Source organism: Mycetomoellerius zeteki, unplaced genomic scaffold (assembly GCF_001594055.1).
Source record: "Mycetomoellerius zeteki isolate Tzet28-1 unplaced genomic scaffold, Tzet1.0 scaffold135, whole genome shotgun sequence".
Classification (NCBI taxonomy): domain Eukaryota; kingdom Metazoa; phylum Arthropoda; class Insecta; order Hymenoptera; family Formicidae; genus Mycetomoellerius; species Mycetomoellerius zeteki.
In genome coordinates, this window is record NW_017256287.1 from 4,838,338 (window position 1) to 4,863,775 (window position 25,438).

At 26.6% G+C, this 25,438-nt stretch overlaps 1 protein-coding gene across 3 annotated transcripts; it reads right to left on the reverse strand.

Moving 5' to 3' along the window:
• Nucleotides 1-1,220: 1,220 nt before the first annotated feature.
• On the reverse strand, nt 1,221-24,680 carry LOC108731673 (long-chain-fatty-acid--CoA ligase ACSBG2). Of its 3 annotated transcripts, none has more exons than XM_018462109.1 (13): nt 24,622-24,680; nt 7,115-7,182; nt 6,007-6,058; nt 5,522-5,729; nt 5,132-5,266; nt 4,737-4,932; nt 4,556-4,657; nt 4,324-4,470; nt 2,916-3,391; nt 2,602-2,816; nt 1,985-2,136; nt 1,785-1,910; nt 1,221-1,463 (listed from the first exon to the last, which is right to left on the reverse strand). In XM_018462109.1, the coding sequence occupies exons 2-13, from the start codon at nt 7,175-7,177 to the stop codon at nt 1,269-1,271; spliced, it is 2,067 nt and encodes a 688-aa protein (XP_018317611.1). In that variant the 5' UTR covers nt 7,178-7,182; nt 24,622-24,680; the 3' UTR covers nt 1,221-1,268. The 3 variants fall into 3 exon arrangements, with proteins under 3 accessions (XP_018317611.1, XP_018317612.1, XP_018317613.1); XM_018462110.1 differs by lacking the exon at nt 24,622-24,680 and adding an exon at nt 18,954-19,057; XM_018462111.1 differs by lacking the exons at nt 5,522-5,729; nt 6,007-6,058; nt 7,115-7,182; nt 24,622-24,680 and having other exon boundaries at nt 4,737-4,958; nt 5,132-5,254.
• Nucleotides 24,681-25,438: the final 758 nt, after the last annotated feature.

Below are 25,438 nucleotides of genomic sequence, written 5' to 3' on the forward strand. Positions count from 1 at the left end.
ATAGACGATTTCTCCATTAACAGCAATAACATTAACATAACATATTGACATACTCGGAAAAAAATGTTATATATATATGGACATATTTTATACATAATTATATATGTAATTGTATATAAAATATCAATTTTTTATATAATTATATCTAATTTTATATAATTTTAAGTAATTATATATGAAACATTTTTTCCCGGGTAACTACTAACATTGAATAGAAAATTTACGTGTTTCAAATCGTAATAACAGTGGCTTACGAAGTTGATCAAATGTAATATACTACACAACAATTATTTTTATTCAGAATTGATAAAAAAAGGCGCTTATGAAAACGACTTTCGATATAAATTTCAATGTCAATATAACGTGTATATACTTATACAGGGTGTTCAGCGTAACGGTCCGCACAATTTCTCAGATACTTTCGACAATTAAAAAAAAAGTTAAAAGGTGAATATTCATTTGTTTTATACAGGTTACAATATGCGATAAAAGAATTTAAAGATGGCTTTAAAAAATTTAAGATGGCTTTGATTTCCTTATGAAAAAATTTTTTAAAATTTTTTTATCGCATATTGTAATCTATATAAAACAGATGAATACTCATATTTAAATTTTTTTTTAACTGTCGGAAGTGTTTGAAAAATCGTGCGGACCGTTACGCTGAACACCTGTATAAAAATGAATACCTATGATTAATGAATATCTATGTTATCTTGTTTAATGATGTTGTTAATTCTTAGAATGTCTTGATGTCTTACTTAATAATCTTTTATTAATAAATATAATAACATTATTGTCTTGATCATGATTTCTTCTGATATGTTCCTATGATATACTACTCATTTTCCGCTTAAGTATCCAATTCTTTAACACGATACATAATTTATACATCTTGGAACTTCAATTACACATGTTAGCCAAAAAACAGACAAAACTTATTAACATTCTTCTTATTTCCTTTAATCACCTGATTTAAACATGCATTAAAATGCTCATCAAACATCTCGCTAAAATATTCGATGTTTTGCATGTTAAGGTACTTGTATAAAAACGATACAAGATTCTTTAGTAATGCACGTACCTTATTATGACGGTATCAAATAAACATCAATTAACAGTAACATAAAATCAATGTTATAATTTCAAACTTAACGATATAATTGCTATGTACTAATTGTGTTATATTATTATTCATTTTGTTAAGTGTGAAATTATAACATCGATGTAATATTATTGTTAGTCGGAGTTTATTGGGTAGAGTGTGTACTTCATTCATATATTTTATCTATCAAATCAGCATACATCTTCTGAACTACATTCTTTTTAAGCTTTAACGTGGGTCCCAATTCGCCAGTTGGAATCGAAAAATCATGCGGAAGAATTTCGAATTTCTGTACTTTTTGAGCATTACTTATGGCTTGCATATTTGTTCTCTTAATTGCTTCATGGATTTCTTCATATATCTAAAAGAGCAAAAAACATTTTGTAATATTTAAACATCCAGATCAAACGAATAAATACGAACGCTGTCGTACTGGCAATGTTGTTTGTATTAAAATAACTCTAATAGCACAATGTTGACCTATTTTTAATCCAATATTGTCTCAATATGTCTTAATACATTATCAATATTTATAATAACCAATGCATCGCCAATAAATTATTACTACGAAAGTTGTTTATTCGTATTTGTCTGTGCTCATTTGCTCAATTCGGACTTAAGAAATAAATATTTTTTTATTACACAATGTCAAATAATATTATGAGTCTCTTTTAAGACTTACTGCTGCATCGCGAGAGCTTATGACTTCTGTAACCGTTTTGGCACTACTACCAATAGATTGTGCCCATTTTAATACATCTGGCGTCAGGGTATCTAACGGCGCACCAGTTTCTTCATTCATATTACTCTGAAAAAAAAAAAACGTATTATTTGGACATTTATAGTTTTAAATTTATATTCTTTTATTTTCTTGCATTGTACCTTAAGCGTGACAAGGACTGTTAAATATTTCCTTTTATCTCCAATTACCATAGCATTACTTAAATATGGTAATTCAGACAATATCGATTGTTCTATATTATACGGTGCCACATTTTCCCCTCCGCTTGTGATTATAAGTTCTTTTATCCTCCCTGCGAATATGTAAAATATTATATATCGTGCTTACTGATATAACATGAATGTGATTATTTTTAACAAGTATTACTCTGATGAAAATTTTCAGAATTTTTGAATAATTTTATAACTTTGTTTAAATATTTTTTAAATTTTTTATACAAACTGGAACACTTATCAGAAGTGTCGAGAAAGGCTTTATTCCAGAGTTATTCTACATGTGAGAATTTGAAAATATTTTCAGATTTCTAAGATTCCCATTTTGTAATTTCTGATAAAATCTTATAAAATCTCATCAAAGATATAAAAAGAAATCTCAGAAATCTTAAAATATTTCAGAATTCATACGTACAAAAAATTCTAAAAAGAGACTTTTCTTAGTATTTCCAAAAATGATCCAGTATGTATAAAAATTCATAGAAAAATTTTTATCAAAATATTATATAATGACAATTGTTAATAGGCGTAAAACATATGTTTACCAGTAATAGACAAATTCCCTTTTGAATCGAATTTGCCAAGATCACCACTATGTAACCAGCCGTTTTTATCTTTAGCTTCTTCGGTTTTTTCGGGTTCATTTAAATAACCCATAAATATGTGTCGTCCACTCATACAAACCTCTCCCTCATCATGTTCATCTATATTATCTAATTTTGTATATACTCCGGATATAGGCCTTCCTACACCATACAAACTGTAAATAAATAAAAATAATGTTTATTGTATACAATATATTTTAAAAGTAAATATCTTTGTAAATTTAATATAAAAAATAAAAGCAAATATAATTTACCTGTATTCTTTAAAGTCGGTTAGTGTGTGAGGTCCACTACTTTCAGACATTCCATATACCTCTAATACAGATATGTCTAAACTCAAGAAATATTTTTTAATATCGATATTCAAGGGTGCTGCTGCGGTAACGAAGATATGACACTTGTTTAAACCCAATGCTGCCTTGACTTTGTCGAAAACCAGCCACTTTGCAAAGACGTACCCCCAATGTTTGTAATCTATGCCATTCATTTTATTTACGTAATAATGAAGACCTTGTGCTTTTGCCCATTTAGCAATCCACGTTTTTATTACACCGTTATTACGCGCTTTCTCCTGCATCTTTTCGTATATCTTTTCCCATACTCTAGGCACCCCTAGGAAAATAGTCGGTCGTGCCACAAGTAATGTATTTATTAATGTACCCTTTAACGCACCTGGATCTGCAAAGTATACTGTGGTCGCTAACGTAATGTTTGCTATGATGTCAATTAACTAAAATTAATAAAAACATGATTATAAATCAATTTTTTTCTATTGTAATAGATATTTAGATGTAATTTCAGGTTTGGGAAAGTTACTTTAAAAAAAAATAACTTCTTATCGTTACTTGTTATACATTAGAGAAATAACTATCATTAGCTTTATTGTTATTCAAAATGTATATTAAATTTTTTTTTTAAGTGGCATTCATTGTCGCGAATTGACGAATTCAATCGAGATTTATAGTAGTTGTAGTTAATCACAATATGGTAAAAAATAACACTTCTCTTTTTTAAAATTGGCTGCACACATTTATATTTTAGAGCTTTTTAAATCTATAATTGTAATTTAACATTAACAAGTTATGTTTTTTTGTAACTAACTGTAACTTATTTTAACAGTTATTTCTATAGTTACCATTTTTATTTTAAATTTATATTTCTCAACATATTGACTGATCGAAATGAAGTGTTCAGTAAATAATTTGTGATTACTTCTTGTAATTAAAACTCGCGGTCTCGCGTAAAGAAACTACGGTAGTGTCGTTGCGCTCTTGGCTTAGCGTCGAGACATTACTGTGTCTCCTGATATATTTTTATCTCTGACATTTTATAAAAAAATTTTTATACAAAAACATATATATGTTTTTGTGTATAAAAATTTTATATATATATGAAATATTCACTTTCTAAGTAACTGTAACTAGCTATGTTTAGAAAGTAATTTTTTCAATCCTATAGTAACATACTAGAAATATTTCTACTTATAAGCCCCCATTTTCACAATATATGGTTAATAAAGATTAAATATTACCAAGGAATTCTTGAATGAATTTTATTGATGAATCTCATGGTGTAATTTTTAGTTTTTAGATAATCACATATTGTGAAAATGGGTCTGAGGATATCTAAATAAAATATATTATCCTATTTGGAATATCTTACCTGTGCTGCAACATGAGATAATGGTAAGTAGCTAATTATAACTTCTGATTTTTCTTTCACTTGTAACGTTGGTATTATTGCCCGTACGCCATGTAACATATTATCATGATTTAACATTACAGCTTTTGGATTTCCAACTGTTCCTGACTGGAAAATTGTAAATAAGGAAATAATACATTAAATATATAATAGAGCAGTTTCAATTTGATTAATTGTGACAAATTTAACGTACCGTATACACTAAAATGCAACATTCGTTTACTCCTATTGTCTTTAACACATATAATAATTTATCCTCCGATTCTGTTTTACCTATGTTCAATAAATCATCCCACTGACAAAAAATAAATAATAATAAGTTATATTTATATATATATTAAAAAGATATTACGCAAGCATACTAATCAATTTACACTCAAAACATCCTTTTCGATAGGTTTGCCATCATATTGAACAATTGCTTTCAAGTGAGGCAAATTGTGTTTTATTTGCAAGACTTTTCGCAATTGTTTCTCATCTTCAACGACTATTATATTTGCCCGGCTGTGTTCAGCACAATATTGGCATGCCTCTGGAGAATTTGTAGTATAAATCCCTGTAGCCAATCCACTAAAAAAGAATGATGATCTATTTATCTAAAAATCGGAAAAATAAAAATATACGTTGTTGAAAAACATTATATCTTTTTTTATTATTACATCGCTATATAAATAAATTGTGAATTATTAAAAGAGTACGAATAAAGAATACGCGTAAAATTATACGTGATGCTCATTTAGACATAAAACGATAAATTATGCTTTTTTACCCAGCATATATAGTCGCGAGTTCGGTAATGAACCATTCTGGACTGTTGAACCCTATTATGCAGACGCTGTGATATCTCTCCAAACCCAGCTTCAGAAACGCTTTTGCGACGGTTCTTACAGTAGACTCGTATTCTCTATAATATAAATTAACAAAATTGTATAAAGTTGATTGTATCATCGAACGTAATAAATTTAGTTGCTAAACTCATTAAAATTATATACTTGTCAACCAGATCGAAAAGAAAAGAGAACAAAGTGTTTGTACAGAATAATATTTTTACAAAATCATAAATAGAGAAATTAGTCTTACATGTTTTATTATACATATATTACTTATTATAATAATGAAGAAAAATAAAAGTCTTATTACATCTTCTTTTTATACGTACTGGAAAGTATATGTGGTTCTTTTGCCGTTGGCATCGGGTTTAGACACCAACGCTATATGGTCAGGATAAAGCTTTGCTGTTCTAGTTAAAACTCCAGGGATTGATACGGGCATGCATGAATTAGGTCCGTTGCTATCTAACTTTATTCGTACTCTGCCGTCGACGTTACATGTAGTATCTACGTCCGCAGATAGCACTTGATCAGGTCCTAAAAATATGTAAATATAAATATTTTATTATTTAAATAAAATAGCAATTTTTACATAGTTTAAAAAAATAATTTATAAAAATAAATTGTTTAATAGAATAAAAGGAAATGCGTACTTTGCTGTGGGTAGAATATATAAATAATTTTCTAACAAAGTAAAGTAGGATAAGTACCAGTAATGCTTTAACATTGTAACTGACAATTGTAAAAGGAGATCCGATTTAATTACTATCTATTAAAAAGAAACTTTATTATAAAAATATTATAACGGAATTACCATCGAGACCAGTTTCACTAGCTGATGCATATCTTATCGATTGATTCATCTCCTGCAATAAGTTTTTCACTCGGTTTGTACTTTAAATATTATAATACTATAAAATAAATTTTAAGTGAGTTTTTTAAAGCATAGGGCTGCTCACATCATATGTTGTATGAATGATGGTCATCCACGTTACCAAGCAAGAAATATAATTTTTGCAAGAATTATTAAAAAATTTAATATCCATATTAGGTTTTTTTAATTACTGACATAACCATTTTTCTTGCTTGTCCATATGTGGATGATTATTATTAACGCATACAAGATTCTAAGGAACTGAAATTATCTAATGAATAATTCAACATATAACCAAAAATTTGTATTAAATAATTAATATATTATAATTTTAAATTATTATAATATTGTTGGAATTTTGCAATTCGAAACATCTGTGTCATCTCTGTGATTTATAACGTCACTGTGATATAATGAATTAAACTACGGATTCTTTTACTGCACAAACTCAAATGAAAATCTCAAATGAAAATCTCAAATAATATTAGAATATATTATGATTTTTTGTATAATTATTTTAATTAAAATTGTAAGACATTGCTAAATATGCGTGCGTAATAATAATGTAATTGCCAAGTCTAATTATATATACAGTTATATAATATGTACTGCAGGCAGTACGCAAAATAAACACTTCTGTGCTATATGATATACGAAGCTAACATATTATATGAATGACAAAAAGAGAAATGATATTCAATCATAGGAAAAATGATGATTGTTGACATTTACTTGTTTAACGAAGTTATCATTTACTACATACATAGTATCAGCCTAATTAAATTAATGGATGTATAAAAACCGCGATAGATGAAATCTTACAATTAATTGAACCACGGGTAAAAATTCAGATTAGGAGAGCTCCCCCCAATGACCTTGACCTTGACATAACTTCCCTAATCTGAATTTTTACCGAACCGTAACGAGGATATAATTGCAAAAAGATCTGATAAATTTATTGCAGTTACTATTTCTGACGAAACGCGTTTGTTTAAGCGAATGAATGGCGTGACGACTTAACTATGTTTTTTTTTTATAAATATCATACCTTATCATCTCGTGTAAAGCCATTTGTGATTCCATACGACTGTATGATCTCAGATACGGACATTGCATCTGAAATAATAGATAACAAAATAGTCAGAAAAAAAGCGTTTACTATTAAATTCATAATGGAATGAGTTTTTGTTATTCATGTAGCTTTATTAATCTCAATTTTTTGTCAAATCGGCTATAATTCAAACTTATATATATAAGTATACTAATAATTTAATGCTTTGATGCATATATGCACAATAATACATTGGTATACAATGATTAAAGAAAAAAAGCAAATGGAAATAGTAAATAAAAAGAGAACAAAATTATATACCTAATTAATATGAACGTCTAATAATAAGTTGTGAATTAAGTAATTTTCCAGTCATGAACATGTAATTTCCATGTAAAATTACATGCATTTTTTTAGTGTACTTATTGTAATATGACGTATTGCGCTTTGAATTGTGATCTGCGAAGGCGAAGGGTAGAAAAAAGTGAGAAACTACATAAAATCAATATAACTAATATCGCTGTTGTATTATTGTACTCTTCAGTTAATCACTTGATTAAACAACGAAGAGATTTCACGGCATTTCTCAACTAGGAAGTAGGGGTATGCTCATCCTCTGTCGAACACAGAAACTATTTCCAACATTTGCGGATTTAAATATTATATGGAAAATTATATGGTATTGCTGATGATGGTTTAAAGTAAACCGAAACGTCCAAGAATCTTGTATAAACACGTAATGTAAAAGTATTGAGAATATATTATATGTATTGCGCTCCAAATACCGCGCTGTGTTAATGCCCTCATTGCCCGCTTATTAATATTTTATTATTGTTGTTAAAAGTTAAGTTATAAAGTTAAAAAGTTAATTAATTTTAATTAGTGATTTTTTAAGGCGTGGTCTAAAGGCTTAGGACGCTTGCCCGGAAAGCAAGAGATCCAGGTTCAACTCCCGGCCGAGGTAATATTTTTTGCAATAAGAATTAATTATTTACAGATTTTAATATGTCACTCACAAGGGAACCTCGCGAGGTGTTAAATTCTGATTTTAATGAAACTTTGTGAACTTGTAGCTTACATAAAGAGATGAATTTAGAAAATATCAGTTGCGGCGGAAAAACGGTTTGAAGGGGTGAAATTACCCCTTACAGCGGTTTTCAGCTTTTTCCATTATAAATTACCAAACCGTTTTTCCACCGCAACTGATATTTTCTAAATTCATTTCTTTATGTAAGCTACAAGTTTACAAAGTTTCATTAAAATCAGAATTTGACACCTCGATGCACACAAGATGCGCAAAAGCATCAAATTGTTAAATTGCTAGTAAATTTAACTCGTGATATTATTGCGGTAGTTTAATAAAGTTAGCCTTTCAAAGGACTATATACGAGTATATAAATTCACACAGAATCATACAAACATTTAAGATTCAGCTAGACCGTTTAAAGCGTTTCTATAGTTTGTGTTATCACATGTACGGTCCTATAATATATTATATTAATTAATTTTAACTTAACTTAATTACATTTTAGACTCTTAATTTTGTAACTTAATTCAGTTACATTTTATCAGTAATTATTAACTTTTAATTTGACTTTTTTGAAGTTAACCTTCAGATATAATGCGAAAAGATATAATCGAGTATATAATTTAGTAATTTTATATATTTTATATTATATAATTGTTAGTTATAAACAAAAATAACCAGTGATTTGTAATGAATATACTGTGAGAAAGAAAAAATACAAAAAATTATATAAAACAGCAAAAGACAAAAATTGTTTATTTTCTTTTCATAGAGTTCTAAGAATTTTTTTTTAAATTTGACATTTGCTATTTTTCTATAAAGTTGATAATGCTTGAGTAAAAAGTTATTAAAAACCAATATTCGGTGATTTTCAGTAATTAATATCTTGTTAACTATTGTGAAAATTATAAAGTGGTAGAGAACTTTTCAACTCAGTTTAGTCCGCTCTACCAGCACACGAAATATTTGTCATTCTGGGACATCCTGTATAAGAAAGCAACAGCGATAATGTCTAAATGGAAAATAAAAGCATATAAGTACTTTTAAAGAATCTCGATATGTTTCGCAAGTTGTAAAGCAATGAAATTGTGTCAAATATTTATTTGTGTCAAATATTTATGTTTGTAATATTTCGGTATCCTAATTTATGTAAAGAATCAATTGTAACATAATCAGATTAATATGATTATGTTGCGATTACAAGACAATTAAAGTAAACACCGAAACTATGAAGAATACCTACTACTCTAACGATGAATATACAATTAGAATTGGTAATGAAAGAATAAACTTACACTTTTCAATGTGCATTCATGCTCAATTATACTTGCGTTATCAATCGATTCCAAAGTACAAAATAGCAGAAATAATCAAAATCGCTGTTTAAAGCGTTGATTTTTAATATACAAGCACAATAGAACGATCATTTAATAAATAAATAAAGCTGAAAGTTTGTCCTAATTACGCATGTTTCTCTTGCACAGTTTTATATATATATTTTTAATCCGTAGTACACACGATGATTTTTCCGATCCTTTACTCCTATCGGTTTTTCGTTTCCCAGATTAATTTTTATTACTTTAAGAAATATACCTACAAAAATTATTAAGTGATTCTTACATATACGTTAATATCTTTAGACAATATTTATAAAGTGTGTATTTTAAAAAATTGTATATAAAAATGTTATAACAATTACTTGATACTCCTATTTCTTTGAAGAAAACAAATGACCCAATTGTGTATATTAAGGGTTAAAATAGAAAATATGAAACATAAATTATAAATTACTTTTTTAATCGGAGCTGAAGATGGATCCACTCAATTATATTTTTTACATCTAGATATTATATCTGAAAATTTGAAATATTATTGTTATTAAAATAAACTTAAGCTTTGATCAAAGATAGCCTTTCTGGCTTATTTGAATAAACTCACATTCAGTAATCAGTCATTTTTATATCAAATTATATCATTTTAGATCCTTAAAATTATAATTAATGCCTTTAGTCAACATACATTAAATATCTAATACATTAAAAATCAAAATAATAAATTAAAAGTTAAACAAGTTAGCGTCAATAACTGTGTTACAGATTTTGACGTCAGTTTTGAAGGATTTTAAAATTTTAATTTATCCCTTTATTAATCTTCAAATGTTTAGGATGTTTTTCTTTCCATTTGATATAATGATGTAGAGGGGGTTCATAAAAGTATGAGATTGTTGACATGTAACGATCGTACGATACGTGATTGCTTTATTTTTGTCATAAACGTTCAAAGTACACCCATATTAGCATTTGTAGATGTGTTACGCAACTCGCAAATTATCTTAATCTTAGACTGACTGTAAGGATCGTCACAAGGACGTTACAATGTTACGTGCAATTACACCGAATGACAAAAATTGCGCCCCTAAAGAAATTAATGTTTTTCATAAGCACTAAAAATCATTCAGCGCTTGAAAAAAAATTTTCAAATTATATATCAGCAAAAAACAGTTATAAAAAGACGCTTTTAAATTGCATGAAGATAGCGCAATTATGTTTATATTTACAATGTTAACTGTATAAATTGTATTTTTCATTTGCGGCATTTTCCGTTTCTGATTTATTCTATAATTTGAATAAATAGAAAAATAAACCTTTGATCTACATATATCTTCCCATGAAGAATTGTTAGATTGTCATGCTTTGTGTTAGAAAGAGAAGTTTATAAATCTGCATACAGAGTAAAGAAGTAATTATGCGATTACAGACAATAAAATTGTTATCGCTTATAAAAACTGCACAAAACTTCCAAAAAAAAGAAAAGAAAAATGGAGAATGTATGAGAGTATAAGAAAATATGTATAAGAATGAATTAAATAGAAGAATAGTGTTTTTAATAAAAAAGTTTATAAAACTTTTTTCTATAAACACAAATAAATTACTAATATACATTTTACGAATATACATTTCTTCTATTATTTATAATTAATGATTTTATCGACTATTGTTTATTTTGTTTCTAGTTGAATTGTTTTTGTGTGCACTAGTTACAGTTAATTTATGTGTACATTATATAATACATACACTTATATTAGCATTAGTGTGACATTGGTACTACGCTAATTGTGTCATAATATTAAATAATTCTTTTAATTGCATAATTTTAGAAATTTTTTACAATTGCAAAATTTTAGAAAATTTTAGCAATATTTAACAACATATGCATTATACTAAATCAGGTATTACCATTATATGTATAGCATTATTTATTTGTTATAATATTTAATCCTATTCTATTCAAACGTAAGTTTCTTATTCATTACATGACAGTCATTTTTTGAAAAACGAATGTCATATCATTATATAAGACATTCATAATACAAGAGCGCTACATTCAATTATTACTTGACATATACTTTGTAACTTGATATATATTTTAGAACTGTAATAACTGCAAATTACGATAATAAATAGTTCAAATACGACAATAAGTAAGTAATAACATCAACGAATTAAACGCAGTATCTCAAACTGATTTAAATATTATTTAAGTAAGACATATTTGTAAGATTTAAATATATTTTTACTATAATCTTATATAAAAAATCATGAGTGTATCTATATATTTAAAACGAGTTATGAAGTTTTAAAAAATTGTAAGGTAACAAAAGACATAAGGAAAAATTAAAAAATATTTATTTAAAATTGTCAACAATTGTATAATTGTATAATATATCGAGCTATGCAATAATTTTTACCGAAAAAATTTTAATTTACTGTTTTAGCTTTGCAATAAATTTTACCGAAAAGATTTTAATTCACTGTTCTAGGTATTCTTCATCATATATTTTCTTATGAACAGATATACGAATATTTGTACGCATGTGAAATTTTTGAAATGTATGTCAAGGAAAAATTTTTTATAAAGAAAACTGTTTAATATAATAACATTATGAATTTTTTTTTTTACTGCTTATATAAACAATCTTATATGTGGAATTAGAGAAGAGAAAAATTTTATAATGTATTATTAAATACATAATTGAAATACGATACGATAAATTCAATATAATTGAAAATAGATTAGAAAAAGAATTTATGTAGCATTAAGAATAAAATTTAAAATATAAAACTGTAGAGATAATGAAGGCTGAATCTGCGAGCAGCATATCAACAGATAAATATACGTCTTCAAGCTTCAAGCAAAACTTCTATATTTTCTCGAACCTAATTTTATGCTGAACTTTATGTGTTATCGCGCTGTGTTTTTATTTTAAATATTTCTTTATTCTATCTTTCTACAAAATATGATATGAACGTGTAAACAGTGAAGAAAAAAGGGAATTTTTTAATAATAATTTTTAATTTAATATTATTAATATATAATAATTTTTAAATTAATATTATTAAATTCATTATTAATTTAATTACGATATTATTATTCTAGCTTCAGTGTACATAAATTCATATAGAAATAATATTAATTTCATTTATTAGATTATTTATTAGACAGAATTATATTAAGATCCAGCTCTTTTCGAATAAAACTCTTTTCATTTATTTATGAAAATGATTTATTCTTAGATTATTATGATCCAAAGAGTTGAAGAAAGTTATCAATAAATATGATACAACACCATAAAATTGATGTTAGTTTATTAAAGTTTATCACATCACAAACATATAATTCTAGACTTTTTATAATAAAATTATTATGTGTACTGTATTGCTGCCATGTGAAATATACGAATATACCAGATGTGTGTATGGCAATATGTTATATCTAAAGAATAAATCTAGATACTAAAATATTCAAAACATTATATAAATAATGATTCAGATATATCATAATTTATGCAAAATTAGAGGAAATGCGTGTGATCGCTTTGTGTACGCCTAAGCTACACATGTAGCTTAATATTGAGTCTTAATATTGAGTTTTACAGCCTCGCGTTAGATGATAAATATACCTACTTATATAAGAAGCAGTACACTATAACTTGCGAAATTCTAACGCATTCTTCTCTTAGGAAAATTTACTTTAAATAAAGTTAAAGTTTTTAAAAGTAATTAAGAATTTAATAAAGCATTTTTGAGATAATTTAAACTATATTTAAAGTGTATAATAGGTTAATCAAAAGTAATTTAACAAGTAAATCTACCGAAGTGTCACTCACCGATTTTAATGAAACTTTGCATATTTGTAGAACTATGAAAAATATTTGACACGTATTTTTTTTCGGCAAAGGTTCGTTCTGAAGGGTTAAAACTACCCCTTAAAAGAAAGATTTAATATATATAGATGAATTTAATATATATAGGTGAAATAAAGCCATATTGGGTCAGCCATTTTGAATTTTATACTTTTGACATAAGATTTAGTTTCAGCGACCCCAAAAACTCCCTAACCCATTTTACTTTTTAAAACTATTTCACTTAATATATTAAATCTACCCCTTACCCTTAAGGGGTTTTTGTTTAATTTTAATGCCCTGTAAGACTAATTAAAATTTTTTTAAATGTAAACAAATTTTATCAAATTCATTTTACTTTGTTATTATAAGTAAAAAACTTAATTAATAATTTGAAAATTTGTGCGATAAAAAGTAATTTTTAAATGCATATATTCCTTTCTTTAGAGCATTTTTTTAATTTCACAGAGAGCATATTTTAGACGCTTAAAAAGGGATTTTTACAGCATAATTTTGGGATATATATTCCTTCCTTTAGAGCATTTTTCAATTTCACAGCATATTTTAGGAAAAGTTTTTTTTATCGTACTAAAAGATTTTTTATCGAAACATCCTTGAGCAGTTTAATATTACATTTAAAATTCGAGTAAAACGTAATATATACTAACAGTATTAAGAAATATGTCAATTGCAATGTACAAGTCCGAAATGATAATGGTAATTTATACTGTCGTTTAGTTATATCGATCGTAACCGATCAATGTTACTTAAAAGCTTTAAGTTAATTGCTACATCTTACAATGGGATTACGACAGTTATAGCATGATGTGAAACATTAATGCGATGGAATATGACATTTCTGCGAGAGAAGAATACAAGTATATAGGAGCATATCAAAAGGCTATGAGAATTATGAAAACATTATGTCAGAAAATTTTTGACATTTTGTTATATCTTCTTTTCGCCCGTTTACCTTAGAAAACTTTAAAAATATTTAAAATCTACTATAGAGAAAACTTTAGAGAAAATAAAAAAATATGAATGATAAATTTGTACTTTAAACTTTTATTTAAAGCAATCTTATTAAAACTTACTTAAGAAAAATCTAAAAGAAACTGAAGAAATTAAAAAATTGTTAAATTTAAATGTCAACACACACACACAATTTTAAGATTTTTTAATTGATAATCTTGTATAATTGTAAAATTATGAAACTGTCTAAACTTCAAGACAAGTCCCCTTTATTTATAAGAATGCTTGTTTTAAAATAATTATCTCATTAAAATACGAATGAAAATCTCATTGTGCTATACCTTTTATTCTATGTATATATTTTATAAAAGAGAAAATATAGCATTGCTGCGTACATTTGGTGGCGATGCAACGGACTACTTTAAAGTCAATCTTGAAATACTTTAAAGTTTTTAGATCACTTTAATTTTCTACATATTTTAAAGTAAAATCTTATAATTGTTATCTTTGAAAGCTTTAAATTTTATTTCAACTAAATTTTCCCAAAAGTTATATTCTGATTCTTTAACTATAAGATAACGTTTTTTAATATTAAAATATTTTATTTTTTTCAATAAAATTTCTTTAATTGTAAAGTATAAATTTAAATATTTACATCGAATAGAATTAAGCTATACTGGTACAGACAGATAGTGAAATCCATTTTAATTTGATTTTGTTTTAAACAGATTAAATAATTATTTGTAACGCAACAAAAGAAGTGAAAAGAAGGCATGAAAAGGCATGTTATTAATTCCTTGTCCCTATCTGTGTAAATATTAAATATTTATGTAAAACTTATAATGAAAACTGTAGTCCAATTAAATTCACGATAATCATTTTATTTTTTTTTTTCATTCAAATTAGCCATTTATGCATACTATTAGGAATTTGATTTCGTTTTGAGGGTTTTTTTCTCAAAAACTGATTTATTTAAACAACATATCGCGTAAACGTTTAATAACTATTGTACAATCAACATTTAATCCTCTGGTAAGTTCTAACTAGATTGTGCTGGATTTTCGTTCAATAATGCTTGCAAATCTGCATTTTCCAGCTTTTATCGTTAATATTGAATCATCACTTTTGAATCGATAAAACCAATATTCACACGTCTTAATTAATGGAGTAACATCATCATAAGTTTCTATTAGAGTTTTATAATCTTTAGCCGCTGTTTTCTTCTGATTAAAAAACAAAAGCAACGCATGTCGAAAATGCTCTTTAGGAAGTTCCATTTTTTAAATGTCTGTTGTTAGCAGACGACTATCCGCGAAAAAAATTTTTATATGAATTTAATATAATTTTTAATATAGGCTTAATATAATTTAATATGAATTTTATTAAAATTTAATAAAATACTAAATAAGATCTTAATAACGGTTCGATTTTAAAACTTTATAAATATTTAATTTGGACCACATAAATATCCATATAAGATTTTATCTTAAATGTTTATATGGAATTCTTAAAATCTACCCATATTTGATCTTAATAAGGAGCTTATAAGTTCTTCATACGTTTTGTACGTTTTTTAGTTTTGTCGAATAGGTCACTTAAAAAAGACATCTTTCTATGATTGCTGTTTCGGAAAAGTGAGAAGTCGACTAAAAGATATCTTTCGCATTACCAAAAAAACAACATAAAGAACGTATCTTTCCATTACTTTATTTATACTTTTCATCACTTACCCGCGAGCAGTAGTACGCGAAATCGCCATCAGACGGACGCGGTGGAGTTCAATTTCTCGTGTTTGAAAACCATACAAGGTAGAATAAAAGGTGCGCGCAGCAGGTTTTTAGGTGCAAGAAATTTTATGCGTGTTCTAATGAGCACTAATAAAATATTTTTTGAAAAAGAATCTTCAAAATGGATTATGGTGAAAGACAATGGCTCTTGCACACAGGACACAGCATATTAATTTAGTCATCTTTTAGTCGTCTTTTAGACGACTTTATGCTCTATATATACAAATATATATAAATTAAGACCATATTAAAACTTATTAATACAACTTATTAAAAACTTATTAAGATTTAATTAAATTGTATAAATTGGACTCAAATAAGATTTACCATGGTATAATAAAGTTTCATTAAACTTAATAAGTTGTTAATATAAACTAATTAAAAGATGCAAAAGATAATATATATGTTGGCATTCATTTATAAGATTATATAAAATCTTTATATGGATTTTTATTAAATCCTTATAAAGAATTTATAAGACTATACTTTTATTAAGCTCCTTATTTAGAATATATTAATTTTTTTTTTCGCGGGTAAATATCATAGAGTAATATTAAAGTATTAAGAAATATTAGTTGTAATTGAGAATAAATATTTATTGTTTCGTAGCGACTATAGTAATTATCAATACTACTAGATAATCCATAAATTATTTTATGATGAAAACCATTGCTTTTTACATTTTATCACTAGGAGTTAAATAAGATGCAATGTCATATCTGATATACATTGGAATTACAAAATGGATTATACATTGAACAAAATAAAGTTATAATTTCTTTACAAAAATCTAATACTGACCAATTTATTACTGAAAGATAGTAATTAATGCCATACGTTAATTAAAAAATAATTATTAGAATTTAAAACTGATTATCAATTGCATCCAATATCAATTGCATAAATATTCTTGAGTCAATTTTGTTTGTCGTACAAGTTTACCGGATATGCTGATCGACTACTCAGCAGAAAATTTCTGCAATTACCGTAAAATGTCTCAAATCATTTCAAACGATTGCTTATCGATAATTAGAAAATAAAAAATACAAAAACATCGCTCATTTCTACACCACTACTAGATGTTGAAAAATACAATGTATAATTGTGCAATAGAAAAAACTTTATCCGTCAATCAGATGCAATTTTAATTACGTACTATATGTATGTGTTTACGTAAATTATTAAATATATTTTATAAATTATATTATATTAGCTATTTCATTATTTTATATTACCGCATATATTTTATGAATGCGTATTATTAATTTATTGTGCTTTTTTTTAGCTACGTTCCATAAAATTAATTAAACACAGCCGATTGGTAAAAATGCTTTATCTAATTAACGCATTATTAATTGCAATGACATTAAAATGTATAAAATTATTTTAAGGACTGAAAATTAAAAATTCTTGCGAATTATATTACGAATTCATATTTATGAGAAGAATAATATTTTAGTAAGAATATTAATAATTTTTTTACTATTTATGCTATTTTATGAGGAAAAATGCAAAATAATATAGTAAAAATATGAAAACATTTTTCAAACGGTAGAAAAAAATATATACTTTATCCAAAATTTTATTAATTTTTTCATGCTTATAACTTTTTTGTCTTTAAAAAATGAAATGTAATATAATAATATAATAATGTAATAATTTAATATAATAATGTAAAATATAAATATATCGATAAATATAATAAATATAATATAATATAATAAATAAATAAAAGAAATTAATCTAAACCTTATTAAAATAATTCTTTATATAAATTAAAAAACTGATAATTGATTGTTTTTAAGCTTTACAAAATTTATGACAAATTCCTTCTTCGAAGAAGGATAATTTTATATAGAACATTGAGAATACAAAAAATACTCTGGTTTCTTAATAAGATTTTCAATTGTAAAGTGTTAGCGATATATGTCTTTTATTAAAATAAAAATAAAAATTAATTCAATTATTTTTTTACTGCAACGACGCGTGATTCTGTGTAGATAGATTTGTAATTGTCCGCAGGTCCAGCAGCTTTTTTATCATGATAAAAAACTGCACAACGACGTTATAACGATAATGAAACTTGCGTTAAGAGTTACAGAATAACTCTGCTGGATTCGATCTGGACTTTCTCTCGTCCCACATACATCTCGATTTTTCGATCCTGATTATCATTTCCTTCACATTTTAGAAATTGATGCGTAAAGCTAGTAATCTTAAGGCTATTTTATAATTGCATAAACGTAGTTATAAGTAGTTGGGTTGTAAAAATACACCAATCATAGAATACGAGAAGAATATTGACTGTTATTAGTCAATTCTTATAACTACACCTTATGTACAACTACGCTTACGCAATTGTAAAATGGGCTTTACCTTTGTAAAAACTAAACTTAGTAAAATTAGAGAAACTATAGAGGTATCGAACAGCGATGGAAAGATCTTTTATAATTAAACCGACACACATACACACACACACATATATATTATATATATATATATCCCCATTATGTTTGTAGAACATTAGATACGTTTAGAAAACGTATAAAAAACGTATGTGAACCAATTCTACCTGGGATATATATATATATATACAATATATATGTATATATATAATATATATATTCGTATATTTTTTATCACATTTCTTCCTTTTGCTCAATATAAATAAAAGTCTAAAAGTTTTTATGTCACGTGTGAAGAACAATATAGAATAAAAAGTCTTCCTATATTTTTTACTTCTCCTTTTCTAGTTTCAATTATTTTTTAAATTTTAATCGATTGATTTATCAGATAGTTTATATCTCACATTAAATAATTGATAATTTCGTTCAATGTCTCCAGATATGCAACTTCGTTCGCACTCACCTATATAGTTTTCCTTACTTCTCAATTATCTAAACTAAACAGACAATTCCCGCGTGCTCGAGTTATGTTCTGAATTACGAGCCGGATCTGTAGCGTGCGACAGCTCTTGCAATACTGACCAAGAACTCAGTCCACCTATGTCGATCACGCTATACATAAGCCAATGTCTAGTGTACTATTAATGCGAAATACGTCTTTAACTTTATACGTCAACATAAAATCAAATAAATCAGATTGGCTCATTCGTTTGAGTATTATAAGAGTTGTTGCCTAGACAGCATAGAATAAAATTTATAATAAATATTTATCACTAATCATTTTTTGAAATGTCATATAAATATTTTATACATATTTTATATAAAGCTTTATCCGAAATATTATTAAAATATATGTAGACTAAATATTTTATGTAATATTTATGATAAATATAGGTAAATAATTCTAATAAGTATTTGTTTGGATTATAATGTCTTATTGAGTATTTTTATAGCATTTATTACAACAATTGCAATAAATATTTATAAATATTTATTTCATAATATTTATAATAACTATTCATGATCTACGCGATCTATATAAAATCACAAAAATATTTACAAAATATTTAAAATAAGTTTTATTAATATTTACACAAAAGTGTTATGTAAATATTTTATAATATTGTGTGCTGTCTGAGTGTTATAAAGATTAAATTAAATTACATTAATAGGTTTATATTGTTTATAATAGACAATATGATTTCAATCATTTTCGAAATCTTCATGTATTTTTATAAAGTGCATATGTTGCTCAATCTCGTATTAATTTTTGCAGCTGAATCGACACATCTTTTTCTTGTTCAACTGATTATAATACTATTTTCGCTTTTTACATAACTGCATAAAAGATCATGAGTTATAAAACAAAATTTGAATATTTAATTAAAATTATTCAGCATTTGAAATTTAATTTAGGAATATTAAATCAGACAAGAAATGCACATTAACCGTGAATACGTGTTGCTGTGTCGTACTTCAAATTTATTTTTAATTCACTTATCTTTAGTATTTATCAATCTTTATTATTTATCAATTTTTATTTAATATTTATCGAACTGTTAAAAATATATAATTTTTGAGAAAAAATTGTAATATTTTCAAAATTATAAAAAATAAAATTAGATATTAATATTGGATAGAGTTTATACAGAGTTCAGAATTGTATTTTTTGTGATTTGCGTATATATGTAGGAAAAATCAAGGAACAAATTTTTTAAATGACTATCGGGTAACAAAACATAAAATTTTAGAATAATTATATATATCGTATCTGATATCTGTTATACACATTTCAATTCACAATCATCTCTATTCACAACCATAGGATCATGTTCTGGATAACATTTGTCAAGATCAAGGCTATTGGAGAGGTTGTACCTCTTATTTTCATTTTTACGTAAATGAATTTTTAGTGCAAAAATGAAAATAAGAGGAATAATCTCCAATGGCCTTGATCTTGACAAATGTTATCCAGAACATGATCCTGAACAACATTCAAGAGGTTTTAATCGTCGGTCGGACAACTTACGTAGTGCTAATGCCGACTGTATTGTAACTTTCGAACCTTATAACTCGAAAAATACTTAATGAAAAAATATTTTATTATAGCGTTTTGAAAAGCTCTCGAGATAAGCTACAAGAAAATGTAATAAAAAATGAGGGGTTCCATTTAAAAAATTCAAAGTAGCCTTGCTCTCACTTTGACAACGCTACCCAAGGTCAAACAAATGGTACCATCTTATGCTCTCCTCAAAGTCATAAAACTTTTGTCTGAACATATTAGTCATTTGACACACACTTTTAGAGATAATAGCTTGTAATACTTTACATGGGCTACCCTGTATAAGTCATGTATGTACTGTTTTATTTTTATTTCTCTCTCATTTATAAGTGATGATTTTTTTATCAGTCGATGTTTTTTCATCTTCTTATAAATATTAATATGCACAAACATAAATTAGTGTAACATGCTATCATATATTAAAATGAGATCGAATTTCCTTATAATTAGCATTTGTATTCTTAATTATTATTTGTGAATTAATGCCTAAATTCTAAGTAGAATCGTAAGACTCGTAACATATTCCTGTAAGATTTGTAAAAATTTTTAAGTGCTTATACCTTTATACAATATTTTTGCAGACAGCTTCTTACTAGCCATAAAATTTGCAAAAATTTGTAGATATTTACGAATAATCGTACGTCTTACGATATATACGCATAAAATTAGAATATTAATCATAAGTTCTTACAAGTTTTACGAGAACACAAACAGTTTACGAGTTTTACAATTCTGCTTAGAATTGACGCATAAGTCTAGCTGTCTAATTTATACAGTGTGAGCTACTCACTTGCAAGTATAAACCAATAACTGACCATTGATCTGAATGGTTATAGCAAGACTCGGCTTTTACAATACTGATCCTTGTTATTTACACGATGCGACTTACTATATAGCTTGCCAATAAGCTAATAGTTATCTTACGAATGGGATAGTTAGTTGCCTTAACTTTTCATACTATACGTATTTAGACCACTATTGGCGATAATAATAATGGTGTAAAAAGCAAGTAGTTAGCTTATCTACATGATAGGGAAAGGTTAATAGGTAGTAGAACAGAAATATTTGAAATAACTCGGCCGATCTGTTTATACGAAATCAGTAGTCTCAGCTAATGCTAAATATACGTTCATAGAAAGTTCGATTCGTATTCCCAATATGCCGAATATTCCGGTTCAGTGAAAAAACAGTCACAGAATATATAAATGTCGATGAAAAAATATTCAGAATATTGTATAAATATATATAAACTTGCATATATATCACGAAAATGTCGTGAGCGAGCGATCAGCAGTATCTTATCTTCGCCGACAAAGGAGAGCGGCAGAGAGCGCAGTATTTTGCCTGTAAAATAAGTTATATATATTTTTATATAATTTTATATAAAAATATATAAAACATTTCTTCCCCGCGTTGATTTAACCTGTTTAAAAGTAAAATGCAAATGTTTCGAATTATAAAATATGGATTTTACTTGACAGCACAATAAAATGTATTAAGGATTTCATGGTTTAATTCGTTTTTATATTAAATTATTTATATTAAACATATATTTATTTAATGTATCAATATATGTATACTGACAATTAATGATGAGTATAGAATGGGTAATGTCATTCTAATACCTATAATAGGACCATTGCAATTAGATATACTTTAAGAGACAGAATACAAAACACACGCTAATCAAGGAGGTATGCAACACACATTGTCAGATGAATCAAACAAAGAAGGAAAAACTGGAACGAGCATGTACTGACCGAAGAAAGGATAACGAGAAGAGCGCAAGAGATGGAAATAAACAGGCGATCCAAGCAGATCATCCTTCCAAAGTTTGGAAGGATGATCTGCTTGGAATCCAAACAATGGAAAGACAGCTGGACTTCATCTCAAGAGGCTCTCTAAACCTTAAAAAAAAGGTTTCAAGTTTATTTTACGAGGAAGAAGAATATATAGTGTGACTGCAAAAAGTATTCGTACATAGAAAATATTTTTTTAAATAACTTTATTTTTAAAAAGTAAATATTACCCAGCGAGAAATGAGTCATCGAATTGATATCAAATCGATATAGATACGATGATTTCAACACCAATTTGATGTCGATTCGACGTTTAATTGACGATCATTTCTTGTTGGGTAATTAACAATTTATTCATAAAGAATAAAATAGACTGTATGTTTCTTAAAATTATATATACCAAAGAGATGTGTATTAATTATAGAAAATATATCATCTAAAAAATAAGCGAAAATTAAAAATTGTATTGTTTGGATGCTCAAAAAGTATTCGTACAGTCGAGAAATTTGGCTTTTAAAATCAGGAATACATGCGAAGCTAGTTTGTTTATGTTAGAATAGAATATATTCATTGTATAAAATTGCTAATAAACTTTTTGCTCTCACTGTATGTGTATGATGGCTTTAACATGCACCAGTGCGCACTAAAGTGCATCCAATCGAATTTGCTATATAACGTATATTTCTGTAGCACTCAAACAATACCAAATTAATTCACAACAAATAAAGTTATTAATTTTTAATCCTCCATCGGCAAATGTACTTTTCAATTATAGTTTGCAACTTGGATTGTTGAGATCCATAACAGATTTTTTTTGTTCTGAATTACATAAAAATTTGAAACAATTCTTATATACTTATGAAACCTTTACACAAATTTTTACCATAACAGAAGTTGGATTTTATTTATTTTTTATAAATTTAAATACAGTATAACAACTTTTAGTAGTATTTAAGTATAATAACTTTTAGTAGTATTTAAGTATAATAACTTTTTAATGGCTTTAAAAAGTTAAAACATCTGGAAATATGAAGATTTTTTATGAGTAAAAAATCAAGTTTTTTTTCGCGAAAAAATAATAGTGAACCATTTTTATAGCTGATTAATTATTAAATTCCTTTTATTTTATCCAAAATGAGTACAAAGATTCCAAAATAAAAATATTATACGATACAGCTTATATAATAAATGTACTGTATACGATGCTCCTCGCTACTAATTTGCATATAAGGCACAGCACAAGGTTTTCCTATCATTTGATCAATGATAAAATAAATATCTTTTTCGTTTCCGTAAAAAACAAGTCTTTTTAGAAGAGTCTCTTTTTCAATGTTGAGTATTTCATGAATTATATATATCTAATTTCCATACATTTCCATAAATATTGACTTTTTGCCAGGGACTCGGACCGAAACCGAAATAGATAACCGGATCGTAACCGTTATTTTTATCGGAATAACCGGACCCAAATATTGTGTAGCCTAATGGATCGATACATGTTTTTCGGTTCGATTTCAATCCAATTTTCGGTTTGGATTTTTTTTCGGTACGATCGTCGAGTCAACAATTGTGTTACACAGACTACTCAGGAGTCTTAAAGAGCAATATTACAGGATGTCCACGGAGTGTTACTTTCTTATTTCCTTGCTTGATTATGATAATTTGCATAAGATTAATATGTTATTTTATAAAAATTATCAACAAGAGCTGTAACCAGTTGAAACGCTGCGAATTGTTGACGTTGATGTATGAAGACGAAAGTGCAGCAAAAAAAGAAACGAAATGATTACAGTGCTTACACATTTCTCCCGTTCCAGATTTCTTTTAAAGAATGTTCCTTTCAATAAACGTGAATTTTTATATGCAATTTATGCTTATTGTATTACCTTTTTCTACAATAGATAATCATATACCCGTAACCATAATAAAAAAAAATTGAAATCTAAATGGTTACGAGGGTTATGATCACCATTATCGATAAAAGAGCTGAAACCGCTTGGATTTCGGACTTTTCCGATCCTGAACCGAAAAAGATCGAAAAAAATAAAAAAAAAGATCAAAACTGTTATCGTCAAAGGACCGAAGCCGAAAATTGGATACAATCTCTGACCGTGACCGTAACCGGCTCTTGCTTTTTGTAATTACATTAGTGAAAAGAATGATACAAAACACGAAAAATTTATTTTAAAAGTAAAATCTTTATATATTTATTGAAATTAGTATCAAAAAATGTAAAAAAGAATTTAAATTTTATTTGCACAAAATCTTACGCGATCTGCAACATGGATCGTTGAGGGCACAGGCACGACTTCTATTAATCCTTGCAAAGAAACAAACAATTGAACACTGGTGTTTTTATACACGTACAATCTCAACATTACCAAGTTTTTTAAGAGATAAAACCTATTTATTCACTTTCTTATTCACGATAAAAAAATCAATGCACCTTAATAGATCCCGCATTGGCGCATTGTCGATAAAGCGAGTTAACAACTGCTGAGTTGTCAAAATATATTTTTTTTTCGTTGACAGTTGCTTATTGTAATAGTGACCATTAAATAATTTAATATTAGATACTAACACCGAATAAAAAATTTACGTGCTTGAAGTCATAAATTACAATAACTCACAAAACTGATTAAATGTATATGTACTATATACAACAATTATTAACATTGAAAAAAGGCAATTAGCGAAAATGACTTTCAATAGTTTCAATATCAACGAAACATATCTATGTGATTGCTGATTACTATACGATTTCATCGATCTATACGGGCACACATATAAACATATCAGATCATAAATCAATTAATATAATTAATAATTTAATCCAGGTTTTTAGGTTGTTTTATGTAGATAAATATTGTATAGAGAGAGTATAAATATTAATTATATCATAAATAAATCATATATTAAAATAAAAAATTTTTACTTACATCAATATGTATCTTTGATTTGATTATAGAATGTTTAACGTAATACTATGTAAAATGATATCATATAAGTACAAAGTGATACCATTGATATCAATTATAAAATATCATTGATATCATTAGTATATTTATTATTAAGAGTTAATAGAAA